The 17,164-nt window shown below is 45.9% G+C and overlaps 1 protein-coding gene across 7 annotated transcripts in view; it reads right to left on the bottom strand.

The window, feature by feature from the left end:
- astn2 (astrotactin 2) overlaps positions 1-17,164 on the bottom strand; it is an 823,694-nt gene that overhangs the window by 480,546 nt on the left and 325,984 nt on the right. For all 7 annotated transcript variants that reach the window (XM_033048879.1, XM_033048880.1, XM_033048881.1 and 4 more), the window contains one exon: positions 13,731-13,868. In XM_033048879.1, coding sequence (XP_032904770.1) covers positions 13,731-13,868 — 138 coding nt within the window. The remainder of the gene's footprint in view (positions 1-13,730; positions 13,869-17,164) is intronic.

Here is a 17,164-nt window from a genome sequence, read left to right as displayed (position 1 = left end):
GAGCACCAAGGCAAATTCCTTGTATGTGATTACTTGACCAATAATGAAGCCATGAATAAAACACTGTTATTTTATAATTTTTAGGGTGGCATGGTGGTGTAATGATAGAGTTACTGCCTTCCAGCACCAGAGACCCGGGTTCAATCCTGAGTACAGGTGCTTGTCTATAAAGAGTTTGTAAGTTTTGTGTGGGTTTTCTCCGAGATCTTTGGTTTCCTCCATAGATGTAGAGGTTTGTAGGTTAATTGCCCTGGTATAAATGTAAACTTGTTCCTAGTGTGTGTAGGATAGTGTTAATGTGCAGGGATCACTTCTGCTTCTTCTTGCAAATGGTGTGCACAGCCTAAAGTTGTCGGACAACTTGGACTATTTGATCTAATTTGATTGTGCATGCCAGGTTGATTGCATTAGTCGAAACAGGGCGGACCACATGAAGGTTGCAATCGCCCAACCCGTGCAGGGATCACTGGTCGGCATGGACTCGGTGGGTCGAAGGGCCTGTTTCCGCGCTGTATCTCTAAACTAAACAAAACTAAATTTCTGACTAAAAATGGTCTGAAGAAGGATCTCGAATCAAATCGTCACCCATCCCTTCTCTTCAGAGATGCTGCCTGTCCCGCTGAGTTACTCCAGCTTTTTGTGTCTATCTTCCATCAAAACTGAATTATTATTCCACTGCATCTGCGCCATGTAACCGTCTCAGTCTCGCGACCTCAGTGTTTCATCTCGAAACAAGATTAGGTTTTGGCTGGTGATCTGCCCACATGGTTGTTAACGACAGGCCCTGTCGGTTTTTATGTCCTGCACCTTCTTGTACCTCATAAAGCCAATGAAGGATGGAAGACAGTTTGTCGGGGGAAAAAATATCCCATAAATAATATTAGTGTCACACATCTCCAAATGGGATTTTGCCTTAAAATAGTATAAATGGAATATAAGACAGTGTGACACAGCGTATTGAAATGCCAGTATTCCGTGACCTTGAATGATATAACATATGATGAAAGAATGGATCGACTGGGCTTATATTCACTGGAATTTAGAAAGATGAGAGGGTATCTTATAGAAACATATGCAATTTTTAAGGGATTGGACAGGTTAGATGCAGGGAAAATGTTCCCGGTGTTGGGGGAGTCCAGAACCAGGAGTCACAGTTTAAAAATAAGGGGCAGGGCATTTAGGACGGAGATGAGGAAAAACCTTTTCACCCTGAGAGTTGTGAATCTGTGGAATTCTCTGCCACAGAAGACAATGGAGTCCAAGACGACCGAAGACCCTTTTCTGCTGCAGCCACTGGATCCTGACCTAGATCTGTCAAGAACCATGGGGTAGCTGTCTGTGCACCAGTCTTCCCACGTTAAACAACGTCACGCACAGACGTCCTCCATATAGGGAATATCACCCTGGAGGCACACATGGTCAGCCATGACCGAAGGGGGCCTAAGAAAGACTCTTTCTTATCATTTGCCATCAATTCCCTCTTGACCGCCCATCAGTTGTCAGCAAGATCAGGGAGCACGAGGTATCTGACAAATACTTGAGGTGAGTAGCCAATATCGAGCTTCATTCTTCTATGCATCAAAGAGTTGAATCCTGTTGGGTTTTTGTTCCAGACCTTCTTCACCAATGCTTTGGCTACTTGGTGCTTTGACTATGAAAAGCGTTATAGTTGCGACAGATGATACAGTATATCCGTATAGTGTCCATGTATAATCTCTGGCCAGCAGTAGTCATTGGGGCATAGCCGTTGCGTCATGGAGGGATACATCAAATTGACAGGTTCTTCAGCCCATCGAGTTGAGGTCAAACATTGACCATCCATTTACACTAATATTACATTAATAGAACATAGAACAGTACAGCACAGGAACGGGGCCTTTGGTCCACAATGTTTATGCCAAACATGATGGTCACCATCACCGTTGAAAACATCAGCGGGCACGGTGCCTTACAATGCTGTGTACGACAGTGATCGCAACTTCTACTGAAGTTGAACTGATCTCATCTGCCTGTTCGAGATCCTTATACCACTATTCCAGGTAGCTGAGGCAGGGACTATCGCAACATTTAGACAGGTACATGAATAGGACAGGTTTGGAGGGATATGGGCCAAACCTAGGTAAGTTGGACTAGTGGAGATGGGACATGTTGGCTGGTGTGGGCAAGTTGGGCCGAAAGGCCTGTTTCCACACTGTGTGACTATGACTCTATAACGAAGGCTGGGAATTAAAGATGAAGCCTTCCTACGTTATCAGAGTCCAGCTGCTAAAGAGACAGCCCGTGTTTAAATCATTGGCTATCATCCGCGGAATGCCCATGCTGTGTGTGATGATGGATTCCTTGGGCAGCAAGAAATGAACAGCTTTAGAAGTCTTGAATAAATGGTGCTGCAGAATAAAATAATCAATTTGCCTTTTTACTTTAAGTCACCCATTCATCACCAGCGTCCACTGTCAGTGCCTGGTGGGAAGTATTGGCACTTTTTTATTGATTAAATAGTTGGCTCTGAGCGAAATCTCTCCCGGAGAGCTTACCATTGATTGGGTTTTTAAGTCTAATCTCAGGGAGGATTGCAATCCACCTTGCAAGTCCAGGGGGAGTTCAGACACTCTGGGATGGCATCCATTTCAGAAAATCCCACACAAAGCCAACTTCGAAATATTAAAATTGAATGGCTGCCTGTCACGCAATCCATCAGGCTGCCACGGGCTTTTATCAGCAGCGCTTAAAAATATCTTATAGGTTAGTTACGAGGAGACAACTAACGATGGCAAAGATCACCAAGGCATTTCACAGTCGTATCATTTATTTATCAGCAATTTAGCAGCAAAAGGCTTTAATAAGTTTGTGATGCATAAATAAGTGGGCGCAACATTCTTTCGAGTCAGTGAGTCATACAACGTGGGAACATGTCCTCCCGCTCACCTTGTCCATGCCAATCAACATGTCCCATCCACACTAATCCCACCTGCCTGTGTTTGGCCCTTGTCCCTCTAAACTTATCCTCTCCATGTACCTCTAGTTTAGTTTCGTTTAGTTCAGACATACAGTGCGGAAAAAGGCCCTTCGGCCCACTGAGTCCGCGATCCCCGAACACTAGCAATATCCTACTAGGGACATCTTTTTTTCTACCTGTAAACCTGCACGTCTTTGGAGTGTGGGAGGAAACCGGAGCACCCAGGGGAAACCCACGCAGGTCACGGGGAGAACGTTAAAACTCCGTGCAGACAAGCACCCGTGGTCAGGATGGAACCCGGGTCGCTGGCGCTGTGAGGCAGCAACTCTACCGCTGCTCCACCGTGTCGCCCTGTCCCCACAGTCACCACTGTTTAATCTGTGCACCCAGGAAATTGTCTTTTTATGCACATGCACGTTTTCAGCATGTGACACTTGGCAGATTTATTCTTAAGCTGCTGACAACAGATTCTACACACTAACATTTGGCACTGCAAAGATGATTGTGCTCCTAACCATTTAATTGAAAGGCACAGGCTGTCCTGTAATGAACGGTGGTGTGAAGACATCAGGAAGCTCAGTGTTTGATCTGTTGAGACATGGATAGAGCGGATGTGACAACGGTGTTTCCACTAGAGTCACAGAGTCATAGAGTGATACAGCGTGGAAACAGGCACTTCAGCCCAACTTGCCCACACTGGCCAACATGTCCCAGCTACACTAGTCCCACCTGCCTGCGCTTGGTCCATAGCCCTCCCAACTTGTCCTATCCATAAAGGGCCTGTCCCACGAGCATGCGACCTGCATGCGGCGAGCGCGACCAAACCGGAAGCGGGGGCCGCGCGGAGGTCGAGTGAGTGACATGAAGTTTGAGGGAAGTCCGTGGGAAGTTCGCGTCAAGACACTGCGTCTGGCGTCGAGACGCTGCGTATGCCCGTCGAGGCGGTGCGTACGGCGTCGAGGCGGCTGCGGGCCGGTAGGCCATTGCCGCGCAGAATTTTTGAACACGGTCAGTTTTTCGGAGCCCCGCGCTATGTCAGGACCAGCTCCGCACAACTCCATACGGCTACGGCGATCGAAGTGGGACCGGCCCCGCGATGCCGTACGGCTCAAGCGACCACGTTAGGTCGCGCTTGCTGCATGGAGTCGCATGCTCGTGGGGCAGGCCCTTAAGGAGTGGGACTAGTCATAGCCTGCAATTAAAGGACATTTTAGGAAGGAGATGAGGAGGAATTTATTTTGTCAGAGGGTGGTGAATCTGTAGATCGGCCATGATTGAATGGTGTAGTAGACTTGATGGGCCGAATTGCCTAATTCTGCTCCTATCACTTATGACCTTATGACTGATGGGTGAGACTGTGTCAAGTGTAGGAGCCAGAGACATTGGAGTATAGAGCTCGATACAATCCATTCGTGCAATAGCTCCCACTATGTACGAGGTGCTTTGAAGTCACTGATCTAATCAAATCTCGATATCTGGGTCACAGCCACTTTGAGGAAGCAATTTCAAACTGCTGTGGCATCACTCATGGCAGAAAATCTGCTGGAATTCCCCCTTCCCATTCCCACATTGACCTTTCTGTCCTCGGCATTCTCCACTGACAGAATGAGGCTAATTGCAAATTGGAGGAACAGCACCTTGTACTGTATTTCGCTTGGGCAGCTTACAGCCCAGCGGTAAGATTTTGATTTCTCTAACTTCCTCTCTCTCCATCCCTCCCCTACCCAAGTCACACCAGGTTCGAACGCTCACCTCGCAAACGGCTAACAATGCCCTGTTTCCTTTATCATCGTTCCTTTTTCTGGATATCTTTCATTAATTTGTTCTATATCTCTACATCACCGTCTATATCTCTTGTTTCCCTCTCCCCGGACTAGTCTGAAGAAGGGTCTCGACCCGAAACGTCACCCGTTCCTTCTCTCCAGAGATGCTGCCTGTCCCGCTGAGTTACTCCAGCATTTTGTGTCTATCATGTGGAAATACTCGGCAGGTCAGGCAGCATCTGTAGCTGGAGAAAGTAAGTCGATGGCCTTTCATCAGAAAGATTAATAATAATGGATCTTTTAGAGACATATAAAGTTAAGGGATTGGACAGGTTAGATGCAGGGAAAATGTTCCTCCAATATCAGTACCCCCATTCCTGCTTTTTCCCCATATCCCTTGATTCCGTTAGCCCCAAGAGCTAAATCTAACTCTCTCCTGAAAACATCCAGTGAATTAGCCACCACTGCCTTCATTGGCAGAGCATTCCACAGATTCACAACTCTCTGGATGAAGTTTTTCCCCATATCAGTCCTAAATAGCCTCTCCCTTATTCTTAAACTGTGACCCCTGGTTCTGGACTCCCCCAACATCGGGAACATTTTTCACTTGGGGGTATTTTTGTCAGCACCATTCCGAACAACATCACACAGGTACGGAGCAAAAAGGAATTACAATGAAGAATCATTTGCCTAGAAATTGGATCTAGTAGAACCTTGTTTCTCTGAGATACACGCCTATTTTCACGGAAAATAAATGTAAGTTTTACTACATGTGTCTGATGTGTGATGCACATTAGCCTTCTGATCTGCAGTGGGACAGCCCCTTTACAGTGCTTGCAGCGCCGAAGACCCGGGTTCGATCCCGACTACGGGTGCTGTCTGTACGGAGTTGGTACGTTCTCCCCGTGACCTGCGTGGGTTTTCTCTGCGATCTTCGGTTTCCTCCCACGCTCCAAAGACGATCAGGTTTGCAGGTTAATTGGCTTGGTATAAGTGTAAATTGTCCCTAGTGTGTGTAGGACAGTGTTAATGTGCGGGGATCGCTGGTCGGTGCGAACTCGGAGGGTGGAAGGGCCTGTTTCCGCGCTGTATCTCTAAATTAACCCAAAGTACAAATTATTTCTTGGAGGTTACAGTTTGGAAGTTATTTTTGCACAAGAAGTGAAGACTCGTTAAGAGAAGGGAAGTTTGCAAATGACGCAGCAACAGGTCACCGCTGGTCAAGATATTCACTTCATCGTTTACAAAAAATTCACAAAATGAAGAGATAATTACTATCCGGTAGATTAAAATGCTGGAGAAACTCAGTGGGTGAGGCAGCATCTATGGAGTTTCTCCAGCATTTTGTCTGCCTCACCCGCTGAGTTTCTCCAGCATTTTTGTCTAACTTTGATTCTTCCAGCATCTGCAGTTCTTTCTTAAGCAGATAATTAATAGCGGTCAGTGAGTGCAGTAAATGGTTACAAGACGCCACGTTTTGCTCTGTCAGGGACATGGAAATGGAGGTTTGGCATTTTTAATTAACAGAAATAAATCTCAACGTTAGTCATCCTGAAAGTGACCCAATGTCCAGCACTTTGCTTCATTATTTCTGCTACTTCTATGTTGCTGAATAAAGGCACAACGGTTTTATAATGAAAGACTATTTTCAGAAAATGACCTGAGGTGACTCTCCTCAGTTGTTTCCTGACTCACCAAAGTTTAGTTTAGTTTAGTTTAGAGATGTAGTGCGGAAACAGGCCAGTCGGAACACTGAGTCCATGCTGATCCACCATCCACTAGCACTATCCTACACACTAGGGACAATTTCTAATGATTTTACCGAAGCCAATTAACCTACCAAGCTTCTACAGGTCTGAAGAAGGGTCTCGACCCGAAACGTCACCTATTCCTTCGCTCCATAGATGCTGCCACACTCGCTGATTTTCTCCAGCATTTTTGTCTACCAAGCGAACTAAAATCATCTTTTCCCTTGCCGACCAAGATGCCCCATCTACACCACTCCCACCCTTAGTTTAGTTATAGTTTAGTTTTGAGATACAGCACAGAAACAGGTCCTTCGGACCACCGAGTCAATGCCGACCAGCGATCACTTCGTACACTAGCCGTATCCTACACACACTAGGGACAACTTGCAGTTTTGTTTTACAGAAGATAATTAACCTACAAACCTGCATGTCTTTGGAGTGTGGGAGGAATCTGGCGCACCCGGAGAAAACCACACATGGTCATGGGGAGAACGTGCAAACTCTGCACAGACAGCACCCGTAGTCAGGATCGAACCCGGGTCTCTGGCGCTGTAAGGCAGTAGCTCTACCGCTGTGCCACCGTGCCGTCCTTACAATTTACAGTTCCACTGCGACTGTGTGTTTTGCTGGCAGTATCATCAAGGACCCACACCATCCTGGCCACACACTCATCTCCCTGCTACCTTCAGGTAGAAGGTACAGGAGCCTGAAGACTGCAACAACCAGGTTCAGGAATAGCTACTTCCCCTCAGCCATCAGGCTATTAAACCTGGCTCGGACAAAACTCTGATTATTAGCAACCACTTTCTGTTATTTGCACTACCAGTTTATTTACTCATGTGTGTATATATTTATATCATGGTATATGGACACATTTATCTGTTTTGTAGTAAATGCCTACTATTTTCTGTGTGCTTGAGCAAAGCAAGAATTTCATTGTCCTATACAGGGACACATGACAATAAACTCACTTGAACTTGAACTTGATTTGAGCACCTGCAGTTTCTTGTGGACTCCACACCCTTTTGTCGCCTCTCATTAATCTTCCCAAGGAACGAGGCTTCCTTGAAACCTGATCTCTTCAGGAATGCTGGTTCACGCAAACCCCTGGCCGGATACATCTGCCTGATATTTCCTCTTCTACCAGCTGAGAGACATCTATAAAAATTATACTATACTTGTAACTCTTGAGGGATGGATTTGAACATCAGGGCTTTTTCAGAATAGTACCATTAATAGTAATGGTACTATTCCGTACCACCAATAGTACCAGGAGCCTGAAATCTGGTACATCCAGGTTCCGGAACAGCTTCTTCCCCACAGCCATCAGGCTATTAAACTCGCCATTTAACAAACTCTGAACTATAAGAGCCTATTGCACTTTATCTGTTTATTTATGTGTATAAATATGGTCTATGCTATATAGACACACTGTACTGTTCTGTACTCATGCTTACAATACTCTGTTGTGCTGCAGCAAGCAAGAATTTCATTGTCCTATCTGGGACACTCGACAACAATAAACTCTCTTGACTTGAATTCAAGAACGGGCGATGTGATTGCGCAACAGTAGAGTTGCTGCCGTGCAGCACAAGAAACCCCCGGTTCGATCCTGAGTACGGGTGCTGTCTGTACGGAGTTTGTACGTTCTCCCCGTGACCTGCGTGGGTTTTCTCCAAGATCTTCGGTTTACACCCACACTCCAAAGACGTACAGGTTTGCAGGTAAATTGGCTTGGCGTAAATGTAAATTGTCCCGAGTTTGTGGAGGATGGTGTTGGTGTGCAGGGATCGCCGGTCGATGCGGGCGCGGTGGGCCGAAGGGTCTGTTTCTGCTCTGTATTCTAAACTAAACTAAACTAAAATCTTTCCTCTGTTATGGGCAAAGTGATGTTTCATAAGCACGTTGAATTCTTGTGAAATATGAGAATGGTGAAGAAAATAGAAATTGAACTTAAGTAGAGGCGCACACAATTATTGTGCATTAAGCCCACGCTTGGATAGAGCGGATGAGGAGAGGATGTTTCCACTAGTGGGTCAGCCTAGGACCAGAGGTCATAATCTCAGATTTAATGGATGTTCCTTTAGGAAGATGAGGAGGAATTTCGTTCGACAGAGGGTGGTGAATCTGTGGAATTCATTGCCACTGAAGGCTCTGGAGGCCGTCAATGAGTATTTTAAAGACAGAGATAGATAGATTTTTGATTAGTATCAGGAGTTATGGGGTGAGGGCAGGAGAATGGGGTTACGAGGGAAAGGCAGATCAGTCATGATTGAATGGTGGAGTAGGCTTACTGGTTTGGATGGCCTAATTCTGCTACTATCATGTGTAAACAAGAACATGCAACAGAGGACAAATGTGTACATCCCAATCGACTGTGAATGGGAGTAATCTGACCAGAGGTTCTCCATGAGAATGAACACTTGCCACTGAAGGTGCATCCAGGCAGTGTAAAAGTCAGCAAAGCACCAAATGCATCTACTGTCTAGAACAAATGGATCTTTTATGAACTTAATTGCTGCTGTCAAACCTTCATGCCTAAAAGACGGCAACATTGCCAATCCTGTCCATACTAAAAATAGCTGGAGTAACTCAGCGGGTCAGTCAGCATCTCTGGAGAAAAGGAATAGGTGATGTTTCGGGTGGAGACCTTCTCCCTCTATACTAACTTCCCAGTCTGAGGAAGGGTCTCGACCTGAAGCGTCACCTATTCCTTTTCTCCAGAGGCGCTGTTTGACTCACTGAGTTACTCCAGCATGTTGTGTTTATCTTTGGTTTAAACCAGCATCTGCAGTTTGCTTCCTACACGCAATCCAAACCTAGTAACTTCACAAGCTTTCACAAGTAACTTTCAAAGAAGCTCTCAAATGTTTTTTTTTTACAGTTTCAAAGATATTAATATCACCTTCCAAAATGTATTTAAAATTAATCATATTTAATGCACTCGGGAACATAACATCAATGAAAATACTTCTTTTAAGAAGTTTTTTTAAGAATGGTTCTCTCATTTAAAATGTTTTTACTCCCCGACGACGAGGCTTATTCCTATTAAACATAATTTTATGCAAATTTCATTTGCAGATGTATCTGCAAATCTGTGGCAGGTTAAACTTTGTTAATTAAATCAAGGAATGAATTTTAAAGCAATTTATTTTCTTTTAGTGCATAAGGACCATGCCAACTGTGGAGATTCATTGACAGTATTAATTTTGCGATTATGCAAATAATCTCAAGCGGAAACCTAAACTTGAAATGTTCCATGAAAATAGGTGTTATATTGAGCACATTTGCAGTCTGGGTAAACCAACTTGACATTCCAGCAGAGAGATTGAAAATTATTATTTGTGTAGGGAGGAACTGCAGACGCTGGTTTACAGTGAAGCTGGAGACAAGATGCTGGAGTAACTCAGCGGGACAGGCAGCATCTCTGCAGAGAAGGAATGAGTGACGTTGTGGGTCGGGACCCTTCTTCAGACTGAGAGTCAGGGGAGAGGGAGTCTAGAGAGATGGAAGGGTATACGCAGCATGTAAGGTGTGAAAAGGGCAGATCAAAGCAGACGATGATCGAGGAAATGTACAATGGTTCATTGTTGGCAAAGGGGAAGGTGACAACGAGGCATACAAACAGTAAAATTAATCAGGATGACAGTGAAACTAGTAGGAGACGTGCGGAGAGGGAGGGACAGAGAGAGAGGGAAAGCACTTTTATTGGCACAAGTGGTTCACCCGCGCACTGAAAGGATAATATTTCTTCACTTATTAGTTTACTGTGTAGGGCCAATTAACCCTCAAACCTGCACATCTTTGGGATGTGGGAGGAAACCGGGACGCCCGGAGGAGACTCGCGCGGTCACAGACAGAACATGCAAACTCCACACAGACAGCAGGCGAGGTCAGGATTGAATCCTGAGTGGTGGGTGCTGTGAGGCAGCGGCTCTCCCAGAAGTTAAAAACACCAAAAGATTAAAAGTACATGATTTATCTAGGGGAACAATTAAGATAGCTTACTAGAGAAAAAAGAAGTGGCACATTTCCAAATCGTTTTCTGGGATTCAACTACAAGCAGGTACACAATCCATCCCAGAAAGATAAGTAATGCTTTAATTTTATATTCATGTCACAGAAAATGATGGGCTGCCAAATCACTCCACTGAATAAACAGATAAAATAACATGCATCATATTTCAAATCACTCAATGAATTTGATGACTTAGAAGTAACAGCTGGCAAGTGCATCCCTAATTTAATTTCTATGTAACACAGTAATAACAACATTGTAATTAGGAGTACGAGCCCTCAAAACCTGCTCCACTGCCCAACAAGATCGCGGTTGCTCTAATCTTGGCCTCAGTTTTTCTTTCCTATCTGTTCAGCATAGTTCTGACTCTCAGTCTGAAGAAGGGTCTCCACCGGAAACGTCACACATTCCTTCTCTCCAGAGATGCTGCCCGGCTCGATGAGTTACTCCAGCATTTTGCGCCTATCTTTGGTGTAAACCAGCATCTGCAGTTCCTTCCCACACATTCAGTCTATTCCACTGCACTATCTCCCCAAGGTTTGCCGACTTTGAAGAGATTCTCCTCCTCTCACCGACTAGGGATTCTGCAACACCCTCTCTCGATGCTCTACATTTTCCTTGATCTTCTTCACCTTTCTTCTGTGTTTTCACACCTTACCCTTCCATATCTATGTCTCCCTCTCGCCTGACTCTCAGTCTGAAGAAGGGTCACGACCCGAAACGTCACCCATTCCTTCTCTCCAGAGATGCTACCTGAACTTCTGAGTCACTCCAGCATTTTGTGTCTACCTTCAGTGTAAACCAGCATCTGTAATTCCTTCCTACACAGCATAGTTCCTATCTTGATTAGACAATAGACAATAGGTGCATTCTATTTGAAGAATAGTGACAAATAGACATTCGGCCCTTCAAGCCAGCACCGCCGTTCACTGTGATCATGGCTGATCATCCACAATCAGCACCCCGTTCCTGCCTTCTCCCCATATCCCCTGACTCTGCTATCTTTAAGAGCCAATAGACAATAAACAATAGATTGTAATCATTGAGTGGATAGCGCTTAAAAACTTGTCACTGGACCGTGGTACACGTACAATAATAAAGTAAACTAAACAGATTTAAAATATCACAGTAGGACATGGTGAACCGATCATGTCCCATCCATGTTCAAGGGTTAAATGGCCAATTTCAAATGGGTTCACTTGATCCTGTAGAACGCAGTGCCGGGTAGTGAGACAGCTTGGTTTGGCGACAGCTCTACCCACGACCACGAGTAATGGCAGAGAGTTGTAGATGTAGCCCAGTCCATCACACAGACCAGGCTCCCCACCATCCATCTACACGTCACGCTGCCTCAGGAACGCAGCCGACACAATCCCCACACCCATCTGGCAGAAGATACGGACGTTTAAATGTGCGTACCACCAAACGTCTTCCCATCTGTTATTGGACTTCTGAATGGTACTTCCAAAACCTAGGGAACAGTTCTGGTTCTCTAAAGGGCCTGTCCCACTTTCACGACCGAATTCACGACCTCTGCTGAGTTTGCCCTTGACTCATACTCGCAGCATGGTCGTCACGAGGTCGTAGGTAGGTCGTAGGTAGGTGGTGATGCTAGTCGTAGGTACTCGTGGCATCAAGTAGGTCGGGGCGTTTTTCTAGCCTGATGAAAAATGTCCACGAGTAAAAACGATCGTGAATTAGGTCGTGAAAGTGGGACAGGCCCTTAACCGATCTCATTGCAGATGTTAAAGACTCTGTCTCTGAAACTGTTATGCCACAATGCAGAGAATTACATTCTGCAACAGTCTGGATCTTTCTCTTCGTTCTACCTTTTGTCCTTGTGTTTGTCTTGATCGTATTGATGGATGGAATACTTTATGTGATACATGTGATAAGGCACAGTGAAATTCTTCGTGAACTTGTGAACATCTGATGTCTGTGTGACATTTGCATGTCCCTCCTGTGACTCTTGGATTCCATTTCATCCCATATCTTTTAAGCCGCAAAAGGTTCAGAGAAGTCCTGGTGACCTAATTGCCACCTAATAGATGTCCTCATGGGGGTAGACAAAATATTCTCCCTCCCATTCCCACACTGACCTCTCTGTCCTGGGCCTCCTCCATTGTCAGAGTGAGGCCCAGCACAAATTGGAGGAACAGCACCTCATATTTCACCTGGGCAGCTTACACCCCAGCGGTATGAACATTGACTTCTCTAACTTCAGGTAGCCCTTGCTTTCCCTCTCTCTGTCTCCATCCCCTCCACCCTTCCCAGTCCTCCGACCATTCTGACCATCTCCGACTACATTTTATCTCTGTACCGCCCACGCCCCTGACTCTCAGTCTGAAGAAGGGGCTCAACCCGAAGCGTCGCCCATTCCTTTCTCCCCAGAGATGCTGCCTGTCCCGCTGAGTTACTCCAGCATTTTGTGTCTATCCCTATGTATGGTAAATATCCTCACAATATCATGTCATCAGTGAAAATGGTCTTTGTAGGAGCCATTTACGCTTAAGTTAGTTACTGGTAGTACATTATAGTATTTTGTCCATATATTTCTAGTTCTATCATCTTGAACGCTTGGGGGTGGGATTTTAATATGTAGATGGGCATGACTTACTAAGCGATACGACAGGGTGTGGTCAGATGAGATGGGAGCTGGCACATGAAGAGATGACACAGTTTTTACCAGTTCAGATAGTAAAACCCCTGTCCCACTGTACGAGTTCATTCCAAGAGCTCTCCCGAGTTTGCCCTGATTCGAACTCGGAGATTTACGGTAATGGCCGCTCGTCGGTACTCGGGGCTCTCGTGGACATTTTTCAACATGTTGAAAAATCTTCACGAGTCTTTCCGAGCTTACCTGCCATTAGCGAGTCTTCCCGAGTACCTGCCGTTAGCGCTAAGAGACGTCCCCGAGCTCCGACGTACCCGCTACGTTCATCCTACATGCTTACCATAAGTTTGATTTTTTTTAAACTCGGGAGAGCTCTTGGAATGAACTCGTTCCGTGGGACAGGGCTGTAAGAACGGAATTAGAATTTGTATAAGACCCTTCTTTGTATTTGCAGCAACAACTTCAAGTAAAATCAATGAAACAGGAAATAACGCCGGGTTGATTAGTTTTTGTTATGGTACAGCGTTAGTTCGATCCACTCCTCCCTGCCAACATGGTAATGACAATGGAAATGTTTGAAATTGCCGTTACGGTCTTAACCGTCAGCGTTGCCGCTGCGCTTGCCTCTTACCTGACCTCTCCCGTGTCCTCTGTCACCAGGACATCAGTCTTGCAGCTGGCCAGTGGGCTGATGGACAACTCCATCGGAGGCACGACAAAGCTCTTACTGACCGGCAGCCACAAGCCTTGACTGAGGCTGTACGTAGACCTGGGAAAAGAAAGACGGTCGCTGAACAAACGGAGTCTCACCACGTCCTTCAGAAGCGTTTTATGCTGCCCCTTACACACAAAATCACCAAATTTGGGGCGGCACGGTGGCGCAGCGGTGGAGTTTCTGCCTTACTTCGCTTGCAGCGCCGGAGGCCCGGGTTCAATCCTGACTGCGGGTGCTGTCTGTACGGAGTTTGAACGTTCTCCCCGTGACCTGCGTGGGTTTTCTCCGAGATCTTCGGTTTCCTCCCACGCTCCAAAGACGTACAGGTTTCTAGGTTAATTGGCTTGGTATACATGTAAAATTGTCCCTAATATGTGTGTAGGATAGTGTTGGTGTGCGGGGATCGCTGGTCGGTACGGTCTTGGTGGGGCGAAGGGGCCTGTTTCCGCATTGTATCTCTAAACTAAACTAAATTAAAGGGCCTGTCCCACTGCAGCGACCTAATTGGCGAGTTTAGAGGAGTTTAGTTAAAGTGTCATGGTTGAAGACCTTTTTCGACCTCCTTTGCCTATGTTGAAGACTAGCTTCGACTAGCTTCGAGAAATTTGGACACCGATTAGTGGAGAGTGAAGACGACCTCCTTCGACTATGATGAAGACTATCTACGACTATCTACAACTACCTTCGACTACCCTCGATTACCTACGACTAACATGCCGACCTACTACGACCTACTTCGACTAAACCTACGAGTAAAAAAAATATCGATTTTTTCCATGGCGACCTTTTTTTACTCGCGGGCATTTTTCAGCATGTTGAAGAATACGCCGTGACCGAGCTGAGGCCTCGAGTTACGCGGGGACTAGTCTCGAGCATGAAGGCGAGTTAGAAAGACCTCCTAGGACCGCGTGTCGACCATGCTGCGAGTATGAGCCGAGGGCAAACTCTTCTAAACTCGCCAATTAGGTCGCCGCAGTGGGACAGCCCCTTAAATAACCTTCAGGTAAATTGAAAGCAAGGAAGACAGTGTTTTTTTTGTTATGACGCTGTTCATTCCCAGAATAAGAGACTGCAAAGACTTTTTCTGCTGAGTGAGTTCAATATCTACTTAAGACATTAGAAGAGAATAGATATAGATTTTGAAGAGTTCAGCCGTCATTGACACCAACCTGTCGATATAACGCTAGTGAGGGAGGTGGAAGTCAGTCAGTGAGGGGGGAAAAGATTTGATAGGAATCCGATGGGCATGTTTTCACATAGGTGGGTTTACTGAAGATAGACACAAAGTGCTGGAGTAACTCAATGGGTCAGACAGCATTGATGTCACCCATTCCTTCCATGCACAGATGCTGCCTGTCCCGCTGAGTTACTCCAGCGTTTTGTGTCCATCATCGGTTTAAACCAGCAGCTGCAGTTCCTTCCCACAACCTACAAGCCTTTGGAGTGAGGGAGGAGACGGAAGATCTCAGAGAAAACCCACGCAGGTCAAGGACAGAGAACGTACAAACTCCGTACAGACATGCACCCGCAGTCAGGGTCGAACCCGGGTCTCCGGCGCTGCAAGCGCTGTAAGGCAGCAACTATACCGCTGCGCCACCGTGCCGCCCTGTATGACATCGTGTCTGAGAGAAAATCACTACAAGGACAGAAAATACAAAAAGTACAGGAGATTCACTCAAACTGCACGATTCTAATGAACCGCCCGGGAGCACAAAATAAAATCCCTATTGGGCGTACAGTGACAGAGGAGATCAATGAAATTAGCAGTGACCAGTGTCCATTAAAGGCAAGGAAGCTGTGGCCACAGGTAGAAACCATTTTTGCCGTCATCGTGGCAGTCATTGTTATATTTCCACATTTGCATAGTTTCATTTTCACAAGCATCTGAATATAATAAGGTAGACAAAAATGCTGGAGAAACTCAGCATTTTTGTCTACCTTCGATTTTCCAGCATCTGCAGTTCCTCCTTAAACATCCTGAATAGAATAAGGTGTCATTCCAGTTGTCGGCTCGGTTCCAATGTAACAGCTGGATGTCTAAATCTGCCTGAATCCACGCAAGTCATGTCAAATCCCCTCTGTCCCAGCGCAGATGTGACACGGATGAAGCATTGTAACCGCGTCCACTGTGGGGGATTACGTGGCCCTGTCTATTGCCCTCCAAACCACAGCAGGTGAATACCATCTGTTTGTCATTGTGCACTAATTTGTTTCATTAAGTGATGTACAAGTGTAAAACTGATGGACAGAGAATGGAACGGGGGGTCGGGGGGGGGGGGGGGACAGGCAGGAGCCGAGACAGTCTGATACGATTGTAATCCTAAGATAGACACAAAAAGCAGGAGCACCTCAGCGGGTCAGGCAGCATCTCCGGAGAAAAGGAATAGGTGACGTTTCGGGTCGAGACCTTTCTTCAGACCCGAGATGTCTCGAACGGAAGCGTCGCCTATTCCTTTTCTCTGGAGATGCTGCCTGACCCACTGAGTTACTCCAGATTTTTGTGTCTATCTTTGATTTAAACCAGCATCTGCAGTTCCTTCCTACACATCATTATTATCCTAATGTTTTGACTTTAGGCTGTACAGCATGGAAACAGGCCCGAAACAGTCCGCGCCGACCAGCGATCACCCCGTACATTCGCACTATCCTACACACTAGGGACAATTTCCAATTTGCAGGAGCCAATTAACCTACAAACCTGCATGTCTTTGAAATGTTGGAGGAAACCGGGACACCCGGAGAAAACCCACACGGTCACAGGAGAGCGTACAAACTCCGCACCGACAGCACGCGTAGTGTAGACATCTCTGAGCTGAGCTCTCCAATGGGTGCTAGCTGCCTCCTTTATAAGTTCACATCTATTCTTGGCTCTCAATAGGATTGTGTCTTGGTTGTTTCAATCACTGATGGTACTGACAGCCATGAAGAATCCACGCCTATCTTGGCTGACAGCCGGTTATTGAGTGCAAGATGGCATTGGCCAAAACCAGTTAAGATAGACATTAAGTGTAGGAAGGAACTGCAGATGCTGGTTTGTAGACACAAAAAGCTGGAGTAACTCAGCGGGTCAGGCAGCATCTTTATTTTCAATTTTGTTCCAGAGATACAGCGCGGAGACAGGCTCTTTCGTATTGTCGTTCAGACCGAAAGGTCTGAATGACAATAAAGGAATCTAATTCTAATTCTAATTCTTTGGCATAACGAGTCCACACTGGCCAGTGATCCTCACACACTAACACTATCCTACACACACTAGGGACAATTTACACATACACCAAGCCAAATAACTTACAAACCTGCACGTCTTTGGAGTGTGGGAGGAAACCGAAGATCCCGGAGAAAACCCACAC

The sequence above is a fragment of the Amblyraja radiata genome, chromosome 32 (genome assembly GCF_010909765.2).
Source record: "Amblyraja radiata isolate CabotCenter1 chromosome 32, sAmbRad1.1.pri, whole genome shotgun sequence".
In the NCBI taxonomy this organism is placed as follows: Eukaryota; Metazoa; Chordata; class Chondrichthyes; order Rajiformes; family Rajidae; genus Amblyraja; species Amblyraja radiata.
The sequence above is the reverse complement of the archived record's forward strand: the minus strand, read 5'-3'. Positions and strand labels throughout refer to the sequence as shown.